Source organism: Lampetra fluviatilis, chromosome 77 (assembly GCF_964198595.1).
Source record: "Lampetra fluviatilis chromosome 77, kcLamFluv1.1, whole genome shotgun sequence".
Classification (NCBI taxonomy): domain Eukaryota; kingdom Metazoa; phylum Chordata; class Hyperoartia; order Petromyzontiformes; family Petromyzontidae; genus Lampetra; species Lampetra fluviatilis.
In genome coordinates, this window is record NC_136351.1 from 2654923 (window position 1) to 2672553 (window position 17631).

At 45.1% G+C, this 17631-nt stretch overlaps 2 protein-coding genes across 2 annotated transcripts in view; one reads left to right on the forward strand and one right to left on the reverse strand.

The window, feature by feature from the left end:
• LOC144953519 (adhesion G protein-coupled receptor F5-like) overlaps window positions 1–3128 on the forward strand; it is a 37520-nt gene extending 34392 nt beyond the window's left edge. Inside the window, exon 11 of the mRNA XM_078884061.1 lies at window positions 2784–3128. Within this exon, the coding sequence (XP_078740187.1) occupies window positions 2784–2905 (122 nt within the window). The 3' untranslated portion in view covers window positions 2906–3128. The remainder of the gene's footprint in view (window positions 1–2783) is intronic.
• Window positions 3129–13465: 10337 nt separating this feature from the next.
• LOC144953520 (uncharacterized) overlaps window positions 13466–17631 on the reverse strand; it is a 35337-nt gene continuing 31171 nt past the window's right edge. The window contains exons 4-5 of the mRNA XM_078884062.1: window positions 13809–13905; window positions 13466–13605 (exon numbers count right to left, since the gene is read on the reverse strand). Coding sequence (XP_078740188.1) covers window positions 13466–13605; window positions 13809–13905 — 237 coding nt within the window. The remainder of the gene's footprint in view (window positions 13606–13808; window positions 13906–17631) is intronic.

The window sequence follows — 17631 nt, forward strand, 5'->3', positions numbered from 1 at the left end:
ACCAGGACCATCGGCCAAACTGAATTTTCACACATTGAGGCCTTTCGGCCTGTTTCACGTCGACTAGACTTGTACAATTTTGGGGAAGTACCCACCGGCACTTGAGGACAGGGCAGCCAAGCCTTGTCACCCGGAGCCCATGTCCTGCCCGACACGCCAAGTCCCTTCAACCTTTCGTTGGCCGACTGCGGTAAGGCAGAATTATGCCTGGAAGCATCGCGTGCCTACGCTACCCGCTGAAGGGTAAGCTGCATGTGCTCGGACATTTTTACCTTAGACTTACTCGGCCCCGGCTTAAGTTGGACGTCGATTGGCAGGTCTTGCTCTCTGCCGTACATTAAAAAGAATGGCAAGAACCCAGTAGACGCATGAGCGGCCTTTCTGTAGGCTGCGAGCACCTGGGGACATGTAAATCCCAATCGCCCTGCAGGTCAGGGTCTTGTGTAGACGCTCTACCATCCCGTCGGTCCGGGGGTGGTAGGGCAATGTACGGTGCCCAACAGGTCACGCACTTCCTTTAGTAACTTCAAAGAAAAATGGTTGCATACTGTTAGGTTTTTTCGGTAAAGTCACGTAGGTAAAAATTTTTTCAATTAAAAGTTAATAAAAGTAATAATGGAAATAAAATAAAATAATAAATCACGACGTTTCGGAGGCAACACAAGTCTCCGTCATCAGGTGGGACCGTCACAGCTAAAATTACTGCATCAAGTGAGGAAAATTCCAAAAGACCAGCCCTTAAATACAAGTTAAGGGGGGAGGAGCTTATCTGAATGTGGTAACCAGGGAATGGAACGTGGGGGTGGTGGGCGGGGCTACAAGAGAAATTGGTCAACGTCGTCATGTGCAAGAAAACAATCGGTGTACCTCGACCTAAACCGATGTTGGTTGAGAATCTAAATACAAAAAGCAGTACTGTTAAAAGCTGGGGATGCCAATACTCGGTAAAGTAGAAAAGTACCTGTCAAATAAGATGGTACAAATGTGTAGTTAAATCTTTTTTACATGGTTAATAACATCTTTCCAATGATTACTCAGTTTGTACCCATCATCACGGTTGAAGTTATGTCTATGTTTGTATATTGAAGCCGTGACTTGCCTGGGGACCTTGCGGACATGAGGGCAGCTAAGGAGAAGACAACGGCGATGGCGGTCTGGCGTATCATCCCCGTACGGCGTGGAATCTAAGAGAGATGTGTCCCGGCAGGCCGCAATGGTAGCAGATGACTTAACCGCTCTCTGGACAAGGGAAGGTCCTCCTCTCTGGGCCGCGCCTCCCTTGTTGTTCTGTGTCGCCTGCCTGCCAGCTCCTGTCGTTCACCGAAGCGCAGGACTGCGCGGGCTCGGTGTCCTCGAACGTGTCCAGCATCCCTATAGGAGCAGTTCACGCCAGCATCCCAGCACGTCATTTCTGGTGGAGGTGCGCCTGGTTGCACCGCACGATTCGCAGAGACGACAGGTCGTCCTCTTCTGTCGCCGGCAAGACAACGTCAAGCTCCTGTGCCAGTGCAAGAAGACGTTCATGCACCAACAATTCGACCCCTGCTTGGTCCATCTTGGGGTAAGCTGCCTGCTCCAACGACAATAGGGTGCTGCAGAAAGCGAGGGGCGTCTCGGCATCCCCCCGCTTCTGCACAACGAATCTGTGTGGGAAGGTCGACAGCGGATCGTAAATAGCCGCCATTTCAGCGAAGGTTCACGGCAGTGTGTCCCTTGCAGCCGGTGGAATGGCATAGAATGCCGCCAAGGAATCATCGTCAAGAACCGTGGGAAGCGCTCGAAGCGCCTACACCTCAGACCAGCCTGCCAGAGCGCAGTTGGCAATGAAACGCCCCCGAAAAGCCACCCAGTCGCTGCCGGTGGCCGTGAATTCTCGGACAAACGGCAGCTGTTGTTTGCGTGACGGAAGTTCCAGCAGCAGCGTTGGCGGTCTTTCAAGTGTGGCGGGCTCTCTGTCCCGCCCGAACCGCAAAATGGCGGACGTGCACGCGAGCTGTGCACTCGCAGTTCCCCCCGCGGGCGGGAAAATGGCGGCCGCGCTCTCGGACTGCATGGCTGCAGTTTCCCGCGTGCGAGTAACAGTGGCCATGCGTCCGGGAAACAGCGGCGACGGAGTTGTCTCCCTGCAGCTCCGATGCTTTGACCTCCCCCACCAGATCTTCTTGATCTAACTCCGTGACCAGCGCTACCATGGCTTGTAAAAGCTCTGCGAGGCGCGTGCGTCACGTCCGATGCTCTCTCCCTGGCAGTGACGAAGCTGCGGCGCCACACTCTCCTTGCTGCTCGGCCGGCTGCTTCGTCTCGTTAGCCTTGTCCGGAGCAACCATCGTCAGGGCAGTCTTGGGAATGATCCCCTCGTCATCCGAAGAAGTATAGGGTTCACCTCTCTGTTACGTCCTGACGCGACCACCTTCTCGGCGACACCGGAGCTCCACCCTTACAGTGTACCACCCCTCACACGGCACTATCTCTCCACCGCGGTGCCCCCCTTGAGGCCACCACACCTGTATACAGCTACCTGCATGCATATACCTGTATACGACTACGTGTACACAAATAACCAGTGTCATTTCTCCCTCATCTCAGTCTTATTTATCTCTCATCTCTGCCTTCATTCTTCCCTTACCTTTCACTCATATCTCGTTTACCTCTCCATTATCTCTCATCTATCCTGTATGTCTCCCTCATCTCTCCCTTATCTCTCCCTGATCTCTCCCTTATTTCTCCCTCATCTCTCCCTTATGTGTTCCTTAATTATCCCTTATCTTTCTCCTCTCTCACAGCTACCGATAGCAGAGACCAGGAGATGAAGAGGGTTGCCTGGAAGCAACCGTCCACAAAGTGCTCCGTCAAGGTCACGGACTTCTCTTCCTCCGATTGGCACACCCTGACCAGCGACGTGTGAGCGGCCAGGGAGGTAGATATGGTGGCGGCGATGAGGGTGAAATCGGGAGGAATACGGTGATTACTGAACCATCATCATCGTCGTCAACAGCCAGGCGCAATCGACTGCTGGATGAAAGTACGAATAGGAAGGCCTGTCAATGTGATAATCCGCCCAGTATCTCTGCACGTGATTTGACCCTCCTCCCCCTACCTCCTCCCTCTACCTCCCCCCACCTTTCCCCTTCTCCACCCACCTCCCCCCTCTTCCGCCTCCTAACCCTTCCTCCCCCCTCCTCCTCCTCCCTCGTCCTCCGTCTTAATCGTCGTGTCTCCTATCCAACCCATAACGGTCTTTCCCCAATATTCCCCACAGGCCACAGCTTCTGGTGTTTGCATTTTCCAAATCTTGAACACTGCATTGTGGTTTCTGCAGGGCATCTCAGGAGATTATCCATAGTTTGCTCTCTCCTGGCAAGCACATTGGTTGGTTTTGATTTCACGAGGGAGTTGCATCTGCCAAAACCCACTCTCAGAGAAGAGCAGTGATGGCACTGCTGCTTCTACTGCTGTTACTGCTGCTGTGTCCGCAGTGGTTTGACGTTTCGGGAAACAACCCTTTTTAATAGTCGCTGACACGGGTTACTCACGCACCCACTTGCTGACTCACTCTGTCACTGACCCACACACTTACTCGGTGACTAACTTGGTCACTCATACACCCACTGATTCACTCGGTTCACTCTGACACTCACCCACTGGTTCACTTACTCACACACTCACTCAATCACTCACAAACTGATTAACTAACTTACACACTCACTCGGTCACTCACTCTCACACTGATTCACTCACACACTCACCCAATCACACATTCATTCACTCATGCAACTAGAACTAACTCTGCGCGTTCAGTGTCAGCATCAACACCGTGTGTGTGTAGCCTTATCGGTGCCATTAAGGGCCATAGCACAAAACGTTGCCTATATAATACATGTATATTTTTTTCATATCACCCACGCACACGCACGCACGTGCAGTGTGGAGTTATTGGCACGATAAGTTCCTGTTAACCACTCTTACATAGTACATTGCGCAGTGAAGTCAGTCTCTCGGCCAATCTCGGCATGTGAATACGGTATTTTTATACACAGTAGACTCCCGATTATCCATGCGTGTTTAACACCTTTGTGGATTAACTGCACACCAGAGATTTTAACGTAAATTTATAACTCGTGGATTTTCCCTCAAGCCCAAAATAAAAATATAACCACAGTTATGAAACGTTTTTATTCTTGGAAATGTTTATTACAAGTCACACGGTGTTTAAATTGAACAAATATGTTGCTTCGGTTACTCCAAAATCCACGTCATCGTCTCTACAGTACAATAGTTGCAATATCTTTACAACAGTGGGTGGCAGGGTTTGATTGATGTTAATTGGCATGGCTCTGCTATCATCCACTTCGTGAGAAGAGTCTTCTGTTGAAGTGAGTTTTTGTATAGACTTTTAAAATAAAACAATATCAATACGTTCTTTACTACAAATGTTAGTTTAGTTAACTAACGAACTACATTTTCTCAACTCAATCACCTATAATAGTGGTTTATGGTATAGAGATCCGCAGAAAATGGACATTTTTGGATTATCTGATTTTGAATTATCCGCGGCAGTCTTCCCTGTCATTAGAGCGGATAATCGAGAGTCTCCATTCATGATATAAAACCATTTTATATACGTCATTAAAGAACACAGAATACAGTGGGAATCTCTAAAAAGTGGGGGGAAGGAAACAACAGGTAATGTACAACAAGCCAGGTGTAATGCACCCTCAACATGAGTTTAAATGATTGATGGCATCCGGAGTCGCTGCCCTTCTACGGTGGGGATAATGATCAGGAGCAGAACATGGTGACCACTCATTACACAAACACAAAGTGCTTGCCATAAATGAACCATTTGTGGCAATCACGTCAAAGGAAGTAAAACTCCATCACGCAAACTCCGGTCATCCTCGTAGCAACAGCAGCAGTGATGGCAGGTTTTGGCTGGCCATTGAACAAAGACAGTCACCTCATCATGTGGTGCTATCGGATGCGCTTCTGCGGTTGTCTGGAACACTCTTTCGTCTCATAATTAGGAAGCCACTGGAGCTATGCAATCGTTAGATCATCATTTAGATTGAAAACGCATTACTTTAGAACTGCTTGTATTTAGTTTGTTGTCCTTGCCCCGCACCTCCAATTAACACGGTTGGCTACTTACAGTGCGAAAGAAGTTCCACCTACATGTAAGTATGGGTCTCTGTAAGGCTCTGTGGGTCTTTATGGTTCTATATGAGTCTCTGAAACCCTGTGGGTCTCAATAGGCCTCTTCCTTCCGATGTTAGGACGCCACTTGAGCTATGCACGTTTAAATCGTCATATAGTTTGAAAACGCATTTCTATAAAACTTCTTGTTGTGTTTAGTTTGTTCTTCCCCAGCACCTTCGATTAGCATGGTTGGCAATGTATGGTGTGAAAGAGTTCAACATACATACCTACATACGGGGGGAGGAATAATGTAACCAAACAATATCGGAATAAAATAACAAATGCAATGTCAAAGTTTGTTATTCGTGTGTGTGTGCGTTATAGGGGAGCGGTAGTGTAGCGGGTTAGTGCACTGCGCTACAAAACTGGCGACCCGGGTTTGATGCTCGTTCATGGCCAACACCAGTGACAATTATCTGAACGCGTCCTGGGCCTCCCCTAGGTCAACTCAGCCTCACATGAGTACCTGGTGCGATGTGTAAACATCACCACTAAGGAGACAAAGGCGGCCGGGCGTGGTCTTGGCAACCCACCCCCTCGTGTGCTTGCTAACAGCACTTGCCCCAAGTCTGTTAAGACTATATGGGGATCTTTGTTTTTAAATATTTGTAGGAATGTGCCAAAAACAGGGAGTGGCATTTATTTGGAACTAAGGAATGAAAGGGGTGTCAGATCGTGGTGGCGAGGTGTGGGAAGCTGCGAGTCCGAGGCTATTGTCCGCTCACCTCCCCATCAACAAGAGGCGAGGAATGGTGGTGGTTGCTTCTGCCCCCACCGAAGATGAACATCAGTGGAGAGATTCAGACAAGGCCGATGAGTAAGACGCCTTCTATAGCCTCCTTTCCCAGGTGCCCCTCCGGATATTGTCATCTAAAGTGGTCCCTCGGTATAGAGTGAGTCAAGCTCAATAACGGTAAGAGGCTGCTAGACTTATGTGCAGCCCATGGGCTAGTAATTACCAATATGCTGTTCCAGGATCGGCGAGATCCACACAAGATCATGGATGCATGCTGTGTCCAAGTAAGAACATCTGTTGAACTCCATTTTTCCGGACCAGAGGATGCGGGCCCATGTGTGGTGTGTGTGGATGACTGAGGAGATGGATTCTGCCTCAGTAGTCTGCAATCACTATCTAATTCCATCAAAAAAGTAACTTGCAGCGCCTCACCTATCGCCATTCTTAAGGGAAATAATGTGGTTTTAACACCAGGGCGGTCCTGCACAGATTCCATATCCCCTGTTCATCTGCTGCAGCAGAGGTGTAGGGCATTTCAGCAAGACCTACATATATTTTGACTTAACTTTCATGACTGCAGGAATTCATATTCTTGGTTCTTTCGGTTAAGTCACGGAGATATAATTTTTTTTTAAATAAAAGCAAAAAACCCACGACGTTTCGATCGCAACACAAGCGGTGTTCATCAGGCGGAGAGAAAAGAGGGGGCAAGCCTCCAAATGCAACTGCTTATACAGGTAGGAACAACAGTTCCACACTGCCCACCAGGGATTATTTGTCTGTCGTGCATGGCCCCGCCCCACCAGAGCATTGAAAAGTGTGTTTACCAAATAAATATGCCATAAATATGCTAAATTCCTCTTCATATGCAAATTATTTTGTCAAGGCTCTCTTCCTCCTCCCTCACAGCTTAAATAGACACTCCAAGCCTAAGACGTGTCATTTAGACTGTCTTATCGACAGACATGTTCTTCACCTGAGGACGGCTGCTTGCGTTGTTGCCGAAACGTCGTGAGAATTATTTTATTATGTTTTATTTTTATTATTTTATTACTTCCCTTCTACGTGACTTTACCGAAAGAACCAAGAAGATGAATCCCTGCAGTCACGAAAGCTTTAAATCGAAGTTTTGTACCAGTTAAAAGGGTAAAAACCTACTATTATATTTTGCCACTGGTAAAAGAGATCTCATAGTGTAAATGCTTACCCCGAGCTCTCAATACTCTGATATTGCACTGTGTTTGAGTTGTACGCCTTCTGGTGTCATCTGGCCCAACACCAATGGGGACTAGGCTCTAAAGAAAGCCAATCAACTTCAAGGACAGTGCATATTATTATCCTTATCAGAGTTGCTTCTTTTTGTTTGCTGTTTTGACTACTTGTGTTGTGGTCATTGCAAAAATGATGCCTTGAATAAAGGTGTCAGTTTTGTACCAGTTAAAAGGGTAAAAACCTTCTATTACAAATCAAGTCATGGCCCAAAGTGGTTGATGACATCTTTCCAATGACTGCTGAGTTTATAACCGTCGTCTCGGCTTAAATTGTGTCTGTGTTTGAATATATGGATGGCGTCGTGAACGAATCTTTGTTGATAGCCGACATATATCTGCTTTATTGGCCTGGTCAAAGGCTATGAAGCGAGGAGTCGCTGTGCACATCCAGCAGCAGCAGTGAAAATGACTTGGGACGAGTTAAGTATAGCTCAACTTCATGGTTTATTCGCAGATAATGTGCAAACACATAGCAACCTTCCCTTTGCACCAATCTGACAACAACAAAAGCTCAGGTAGCGGATGGGTGGGTGGCAGAGGAAGCTTTCCACGTGGGTTGCCTTGCTGCACGGCTATGTGGGCGCTAAAAATGCAACTCCTTATCGGCGCCAGTGCTCCTGAACAAGAAAAAATAGGAGAGAACAAACGTTTCAATGCAGGCGCTTTCATTTCCACTGTGAAGTACAAACATTATTTTGACCTCAGAATTAATTACATTTGATGCGCTGATTCAAATCGGATGGCGTCCTTTCGAAATGTAAAATTTTCTTTATGCAAGCCACCCACGTAAAATGTTAATTCCAGGCTCAAAATAGTCGATTTTGTACTTTAGAGTGCAAATAAAAGTGTGTGCATTGAAAAGTGTGTTTACCAAAGTTTAAATGACTGTAGAGATGACGATGGCTTTGCCTATGTCAACCCTTGTCCATACAATAAATGAAAGCATGCGCATTGCTACACAACAGTATACACAATGAGAGGTTAATAGCACGCATCACAGCGATTACAATTAGACTAACGATCATGCCAATTGCAAAGTCGTGATATGACGCTTAGAACACCACAAGACGTATAAGGGGTTTGATTGTCGTATTTACGATCATTAAGTACCGTACAGTAGGAAAGACGGTAAGACATGTTGACTGCAATGCTCTAGAAATGCGCGCATGTGGACACAAGTGCATATCGCGAGACCGTATTCAACATGCACAGCTTTAGCACCATAATTGAACGCATCTATATCAAAAATCATTATCAGAAAATTTCGTCAATCAAAATATGGATGACATTTCAGCATTTCATTGTAAAACATGAACACCGTTCTCACCTGCTCACTCAACTTCATCATGGCGATGTTGCCCTCCGCGCATAGGAACGGGCGTGGCAAAGCAAACGATAATACCAATAAGATAACTACGTAATTATTTCAGCAATATTAGTATTTACGATTGTAACTGTTGGTCTTGCGCTAAGAGGGAACCACAGCGGCCGCTACCGCGCCATGACGAGCGGTGATGTCAGCGTTCCTTTCATTGCTCAGAGGCTCCCCAACAGCCGCTCATAAATGCACGCGACCATTCGAGATATAAAAAAGGGGGGGTAAAATAAACGATGATTAATTAATTATTTAAAAAAGTTAAACACACGAATAGCCCAGGATCGGCGGGACCTGGACCGATTTTTTTAATGAAATCTTTAATTGAACCTTATGGCAGGACCCCGGGGTCCCGAACAAACGGAAGTCAAAATCGTAAAAAAAAAAATTATGATTCCGTCCCACCGTACACATAAACACCGTGACCCATCTGGTGTGGCTCATTCACCATGCACCCGTCGTTGCCAAAATTGCCGTCGTCATAAACAAAACTTTGAAACTTTGATTAGCGCATCGTGTAGAGCTCGTCGAGAGGAATCGATTGTCGTATCGTTCGCCTTCAACAGACCTAAAATGATTTCGCAACACAGTTTATGCGAGAACCGGGGGCTTCTGGGACCCCGGGGTCCCGCCATAAGGTTAAATTGTCATGCAAGACGAGTCTGTGTAGAAAATGTTAGCTCGTTAGGTTCCATAGATCCGAAGATAATGGTGCTTTCGGTTATCGCCTACTTCAAGGCTCACTTTTATTGCTGCCACCATTACATTTTTGGTCAGTCAAGTCACTGAGGTGATTTCAGAACGATGGTTCGTTTTACATTTTTTAGACAAGCTGTCTCAAATAGTGGGTGTTCCATACAGAGAGCTTTTATCTTACGTTTTAGGTATGTAGTGTCTAATTAATATTGACTAGTGGACAAAGTCGTGCAGTCTTATTCGTTAAGATACACATACTTTCCTCACCTGGCATATAATTTGTATCAACCAGGTGCTTATCTACTATAATCCCACTGCAACCTGTATCATGGATGACTGTTTCATTGTTCTACCTTTCAAGATTTTAGGATTCCAAGTTGGGTTGGATATTGCCTCCGATCCACCCATCTCTACTATCGTGGTACATGCGAACCATCATCAAACTGTGACCTGTCCTTTCCCTGATGTTCCAGTGTGCGGGTTTTCCATTAATCCTGTGTGGACCCAATGGTCCTTAGTCGCTGGGATACTCTTTATCCGTTGGGCACAATCACGAGCTATATGTCCAGACTTCAGAGGCGTAGCTAGGGGGGGGGGGCAGGGGGGTACATATGTCCCCGGGCGCCAAGGTAAAGGGGCGCCAAAATGAGGCTTACAACTTTACATTATAACTTATTGCGGTGGGCGCGGCAGCCTGAAACTACTGCACAAATCTACACCTCAACCTAAAAGTTTATATATCCCGCCACACACAGCCTACATGTCATGTAATTAAATTTTGGTACGCGGAAAATTTTAATACGGATGAGGATAAAAATGTTGGAAACTTTCTCGCGCTGATCAAACTCGTTGCTCAGTGTGACCCATTGTTAGCAAAACACGTACAACACGCAGGAGAAAATCCGGGATCAGTTTCTTATTTGTCACCGGAAATCCAGAATGAATTTATCCACATACTTGCGTCGACTGTAAAGAACCAATTGTTGAGTGATATCAGGAAAAACAAGTACTACGGTATCTTACTTGACTCAACTCCTGATCTAGGACATCGGGAACAGCTTTCTCAGGTCGTAAGATTTGTGGATGTGGATTTTCAAACTAAAAAAGTAACTATCAAAGAATCATTTTAGGTTATATCGAGATACATGCAAAAGATGCAGCAAGCCTAGAAAGAGTCATTGTCGAGAGACTGAAATCTGACAACATACCTCTAGCCGACTGTCGGGCACAATGTTATGACAATGCTGCTGTGATGACTGGGCATATATCCGGCCTTCAACAACGAATATGTGACAAAAATCACAGAGCATTGTTTGTCAACTGTGACAACCACAGCTTAAACTTAGCAGGAGTACACTCAGCTAAACAGGATCCACTTGTCGTCACATTTTTTGGAACAGTTGAAAGTATATATTTGTTTTTCTCTCGTTCAACAATTCGTTGGGAAGAGTTAAAAAAAGCTGTGCCCATCACAGTAAAGCAGAAATCTGAAACACGCTGGAGTGCACGATCAGAAGCTGGTAAAGCTATCTATGAAGGACTGGATGAACTAGTAGGGCTGCTAGACAAATTATCGGAGGACGTAACTATGACGCCTGAAACCAGAAGTGATGCAGAACAGTTACAGGTGTAACTCACTACACAAGCATGCGTATAAAATTTTAACTTCATAGTTTTATTACATTTCTGGAATGTCATTCTTGGAAAAATTGATCGTGTTCAGAAGCGCTTACAGGATCCTACTATGAATTTCAAGGAAGCAGCAACTGATCTTGAATCTTTGGAGCATGAATTTGTCAAGCTTCGTGATGATTTGAGCCAAGTTGCTGTAGAAAACGCCAAAACAAGATGCACAGCCTGGGGGATCGATGTGGACAGAAGAATTAGGCGACGTCGGAAGATGCCAGGAGAACTGGCAAGAGATGCAGGACTTTCAGCAGAAGAAGAAATTGTGCGCGTTATGAAGTGTATTTTATCGACTTCAACAGGATATGTCAACACGGTTTTTACGACTAAAAGACCTGAACACAAAATTAGGATTTCTGCTGGACGTCAAAACTCTTCTATCCGACACAGATGTCGATGCAATTCGTCGAAATTGCACAGATTTTGGAAATTTCTATGACACCGACATCAATGGCCACGAACTTTTCACAGAAATTGGAGATTGCAAAATGCTGCTCAGTAACCAGAATGAAGTTCTACCAGAAACTCCTTTGGATCTTCTTGGTTTTATTGTGTTTTATGGAGACGACATATTTCCGAATTTGCGAATTTCACTGCAAATTTTATTAACAATAGCAGTTTCAATTGCAAGCTGTGAGCGGTCGTTCAGCAAATTGAAACTTATTTTGTCGTATTTGCGTGCTTCAATGGGACAAGATCGTCTCAGCGATCTTGCTCTTCTTAGCGTTGAAAGAGAAACATTGGAAAAAACAGATTTTGATTACGTGATTGACCAGTTTGCGACAGTGAAATCAAGAAAAATATATCTTTTGTAGACTATGTCAACCAGTCTACGACAGTGACTGAGTGAGCCATGTAATATAATTTCTATAAATTTGCTTCTTTAAATACAATATTTCATTACAATTTAAATTGTTATTCCTTATTCGATGTAATAGGAAAATGTGATTAAACGGGGGGGGGGGGGGGGGGCGCCAATTTTATAATTCGTCCCCGGGCGCAAAATATCCTAGCTACGCCTCTGCCAGACTTACCACATATATAGCAATTAACTGTCTGCTGAGTATTGGCATGCCCAGGCCCGTTACTCTGCTTATCCACAGGTTTTTGACTCGTGACCTGACAGCTAGTATTCACTATCGGTCTACTAGTTCTGTCCTTGGTTCTGATATCATGTCCTATTGCGGGCTGCAAGGTAATGCTCAGCCAGCATTACCACCATCTTAATATCTGTGGGAACCCATTCCCGCAGAAACACTGCTAAGACTAGTGGACTTGCACAAAGTGCTTGCTCCCGTAGCAGTAAATCTCAAAGACCTTCATATGTTTGGGCCACTCCACCTAGTTCAACCCACTGATCAAAATAATGTAGGAGGCGCAAAACAAACTGCCCAAAGTTCTCACCCTTTTCGTCTACCCAATCGGAATATGTTTCAAAACCCTTCCTCATTCAACTCTTACCGCTCCATGAGTGCGACTTTGAGCTTATCTGTTGCATCATCATTCCCCAGCTGATTGTAGACAAGGACAGCCTTCCCAGTTAGCCATTCATAGCATTCAGCGTACCACTCAAAATGCTGACAAAAAATCATCTATCTGATCATGGGTCTCAAACTTTGGAAGTTTTGGTATTGTTGCTTTTCCCAACACCGGCCCCCGAGGTGGTACTTCCTCAGCTGCTATCATCTGTTATAACCTAGCTTCCTCCAATCTTAATTTATCCAATTGGAGGACGCTATTGTTTTCCAGCTCCTCCCTCTCCAACTGTCTTTCCTCATCCTCCCACTCTAAACGGTGTTGCCGCTCAAGTGTATCCATAGCAAGCTGATATTCCCTCTTTTGATCACGGGTCTCCTTCTCTAAAGCTAACCGTAGTTTATCCATGTCCCTTTTAAAGTTACCTTCTTGGCGGAGACTCTAAATATGCAGTGCTTTCTCAGTTATATCCTGGCTGTATCAACAGTTCGCCTCTACACTCTTCATTCTCTAAGAAAGGTAGCGAATTCTGCTCCCTCCATACCAACATACGTCGCATACTCTGCTATTTATCTGGGGTCCATTGCACTCCACAATACACACGCACTGTGCCCTTGGCCAATAGGAATAGTCTATTTCCCCCCTCAGGTCCAAGAGATTTCCCCCAATTTATCCCAAATGGGAGAGCTGAGGGACACCACAGTTGGGTTAGACTGCCCCCTAATGGAGTAATCCCAACCGATCCCCCACTAAATTGGCACTTTTCGGTTCTCGCCTACTTCAGGGTTCACCTTTATTGCTGCCACTATTATATTTTTGGTCAACCAAGTCACGGAGACGATTTCAGAGGGTTCATTTTTATACCGGTGTGCTTATACTATACCACACACACACACACACCCTTAAAAATGCACGATTAGCCTTAGCTGGCATTCACCACCCACTCATGAGCACCATTGAACAGAAAGCACACTTCGAGGTGACGTTCGACGTCGCTCGCCGTGGGCCAACCCCAGCCTGCCACGGTGGTCAAAGGAAGAAGAGAGGCGGCGTCTGCCGGCTCCTCTCCACAACAGAGGCAGCGTCAGAGGCAGCCTCCCTGCGCTCCTTCTGCCCGTCGCTGCTCCCCCAACGGGTGTCCATGCTGGACGCTAGAAGGATTTTGGCGACTGCTCCCAGGGCCGGAATATGGAATTAACTTTAGGGGCTGCAGCCCAGGGGCCTCCGCCAGCTGGAGGGCCTCCAGAGATTACGTGAAAAGTTAATTCATTCGTGAATGTTGAAATTTTTTTTTGTTAGCCTTGCAAAAATGCATTTTATTTTTCTTTAACCTTTTTTCCCTTTTGAAAATATTACTGGAGGGCCTCAGTACCTGTAGAGGGAGGTGAAATGTTTGCTTCTCGAGAGAGGTGCTTTACTTCATTGTTCCACTTCTGGTGGCCAGCGCTCCTCCACATCCGAGCAAGTTGCTAGGATGGTGACCGCAAGATCCCACAAAGCGGGGGGATCCGGGGGGGAACTACGTTGTCAGTGAGTTTCGTTGATGAGGTATTGGTTGATGAGAAGGTGGGTGGTTGTTGTGCATGACAAGAAACACACAAACAACAAACGTGTCAACTTCCTTTTGGGGTTTGCATATTTGGTGGCCGAATGTTTGCACAAAGCAGCGAGCGAGTGGGATTGGTGTCGGTTACGATGTTCCAGATGTGCATTACTGAATCGTGCTTCCAGCAGTTTTGTGTATTTCTCAGTCCTTCAATCATATCCCGTCACGAATGACCATTGTTTGTAACAGGGACGACCGTCTTCAGCAAACCTGTTGGTTAGCCTTTTCATAATGTGTCTATGCCCTTTTCTTACTCCCAATAGAGTGGTCAGAATTCCCTAATGTCGCCGTTCGTAGCCTCAAGCGAGGGCGTGCATTCTTTTATCTTGGCCCCTACTCGTTTGGCAGGGTGCAAAAAGGTGATGTTTTGCGAATCCCGCATAAGCGGTACATTTCGCACGGGTTGCAACCCAGGAGAAAACTACACAGACGAACCAAACGGCTCGAACGAGTGCAAAAAATGCGACACATGCAACAACAATTGTGAGTCATTTTCACGAATTCAAATGTGAATGGTTGGCTACAAAGGTTGAATCAGTGAATGCAAAACTCGTTATGAATGATGGCTTGCAAAATATAAGGTATTTTTAAATTATATATATTTTTTCCTAAACATCATGGTGGGGTGTGGTGCTGTAGTTGGTTACCAAACTGAACTATGAGACCGTGGTCCTGAGTTAGATCCATGGCCATGGCTCACATCAGTGGAAGTGCCACAGTTAACTACATCGCCTGTTATACAGGAGATCCGTGGGTTCGATCCAGAGCCTGACACCTGCTGTATATTTGAAGTTTGCGCATCTCGCTCCTCGTGGTCGCGTGGAATTTATCAGGGTCCTCCGGTTTTTCCCTCTACAATCATAAACATGCATTTAGAGTATTTGGCTGCTGCAATAGATCTGCACACGTTGGGCCACTTCGTTGAGCTATAATGTGCAATAGCTACGTCGCTTTAGTAATGTAGTTTTAATATCAGAACCGGTTTGCGGTCCTGCTTTGTCAGTCTTTAATGACCAGCATGGTGCAGTATGGCCAAATAACCCCATGACCTAAATGTGGCTCAAACTTCATCCATTAGTGCACTGACAAAGAGATGCCTCGAACAATCACCAGAGCAGTACCTGACCGCGTCAGATTTTGGAAGCTAAGTAGAGTTGAGCCGGAATAGTTTAGGCACGCTGAGTAAACTATTAAACTATTAAAAGTAAACGATGTCTTGTTTGACCAGGTAAGGCCCACTGAGCTGCTGCTCAGCGAAGTGGCTTACCTCGTTTGTTGATTGATGGTCACGATGTCAGTCCCACACGGGGTGTCGGAAACCTTGGCGTTCAGTTTGAACAGTTATCCTTTGAGGCACATATCTAAGGTAGTTAAAATGTTCTTTTTCCATCTAATAATATTGCCAGAATGCATCACTTGCCGTCACCTGCTGGCTTGGAGAGACTGGTCCATGCTGTTGTGTTATTCCGAATCGACAACTGCAACTCCTTACAGGTTCAAGTTCAAGTTCATTTATTAGGTATAGCCCTGTGAGCCATTCAGCTCTTGAATCGGGTGCAACCGCAACAAACAAAAAACAAAAACATGAACAAAAAAACATCTTAAAGTGAATATGTGACTAAGTGCAAACAGAAAATCCAAGAAAAGACAGCAAAATATTGCAGAAAAAACACCGTACACCAACGCTGTGTGCAAAAATCCCAGTGGGATGCAAGTCAAACAACAACAACAACAACCACAAGACAGCTTAAATTAAGGCCATCAGTCTAACTCTGTACTACAACAAACAAACATGGCTAAACCAATAAACTTTTCGAAATCACCAAAATAAAGCCATGAAAGCAATGAAAAAGCAATCATAGGAACTGTGACAGAATTTTCACAATAAATGGCATAAACAACATGTACTACCAAAACCCTGCAGCCATAGCTGGCTGCATGAGTCACTCCACCTTTAAGATCAGCACACTAAATCAAAACACAGGTCATACTTTGCAGCGATCATCCGGAGCGAAACATTTTATTTTAGGTCACTGAATAGCACTGGCAGCTAGGGGTGTACAACTCCTCTAGAGCAGTTTTGAGTGAAGATCTCATAGGTAGTGACTCAAGTTTCAATTTATTGGCAACAGCATTCCAGACCCTGGGGGCATCAATAGCAAAGGCCCTTCCTCCAGTATATGTACGGCAATAGGGAATATTAAGCTGGTAAATGAGTGTAGACCTTAGGTCAAATTTGTTCTTTGAAACAGAGATGAGATCCAGCAGGTAATCTGCAGATTCTTTTGCAAGTACATCATGAATAAATAAGATCTGGTGCACAAGCCGTCGAACATTCAGAGATGTTAAGTTTGACCCAATGTAGAGGTCACAGTGGTGAGTCCTATATGGGCAGTTCAATGCAAATCTTAAGGCCGAGTGATACATTGAGTCAAGCTTCTTCAGTACAGTACTTGGGGCTGATTTATAAACAATGTCACAGTAATCAAGTAGAGGCAGTATGGTAGCTTTAATCAATTCCAAACGGAACATAGGGGGGAAGCAGTGCTTGTGTCGATATAGAAAACCAATTTTAATTTTTGTCTTTTTCCCAATATAATCAATGTGATCTTCAAAATTCAGTTTTGAATCCAGGATGATCCCAAGATACTTATAGATCTTAACTTGCTCTATTTGATCATTATTTAAGGAATGTAATTTGGGGAAAATAACTTCCCGCTTTAGTCCTGGTGAGAAGCATAGCACCTTGGTTTTGGCAGGATTTAGGACTAGTTTAAGAGCAACTAGCTGATGTTGTAGTTTGTTGAAATCACTCTGGAGCTTAGCAATCACGTCATCCGGAGAGCGGCCAGCAGTAATTAGTACCGTGTCATCTGCAAAAAGATTTACCCTGGAATAATCCAGTTCAGTGCCCAAGTCATTTACATAAAGAGAGAACAAGAGGGGGCCGAGAATGGAACCCTGTGGAACCCCTTTTGTTATCTTAACACTGTTTGACCTCCAACCATCTGTGAATACAGTTTGGGTGCGAGAAAAGAGGTAATTTTTTAACCATTTTACTGTGTTTTCGGAAAAACCGAGGCAACTTATTTTACTAAGCAGGATGTTGTGGTCTACTGTATCAAAAGCTTTGGACAAGTCAAGAAAAAGACAGGCGCAGTACTGCTTATTATCAAGGCTACTGTAAATGTGATTCATAGAGTCTAATGCAGCAGATGTGGTGCTGTATTTTTTTCGGAACCCAGATTGTTTTAGATGTAATAGATTGTTGGCGGACAGGAAACTGATAATTTGGTAGTTCAATAATTTTTCAAAAATTTTCATCAACGGGGACAAAATTGAGATAGGTCGGTAGTTATTTGGATCATCTTTAGGGCCCCCTTTGTGAAGTGGACGAACATAGGAATGTTTCCATTCTAGAGGAACTGATGCTTCTTTGATGGACAGGTTGAAAATATGGGCTATAGGTTTGTATATTAGGTGACCAACACTTAGTAGAGCAAAGACGGGAATACTATCTGCTCCGGTAGAGGAGGACCCTTTGAGGAAGGACAGTTGTTTCAAAACATTACTTTCGTGGATTGGCTGA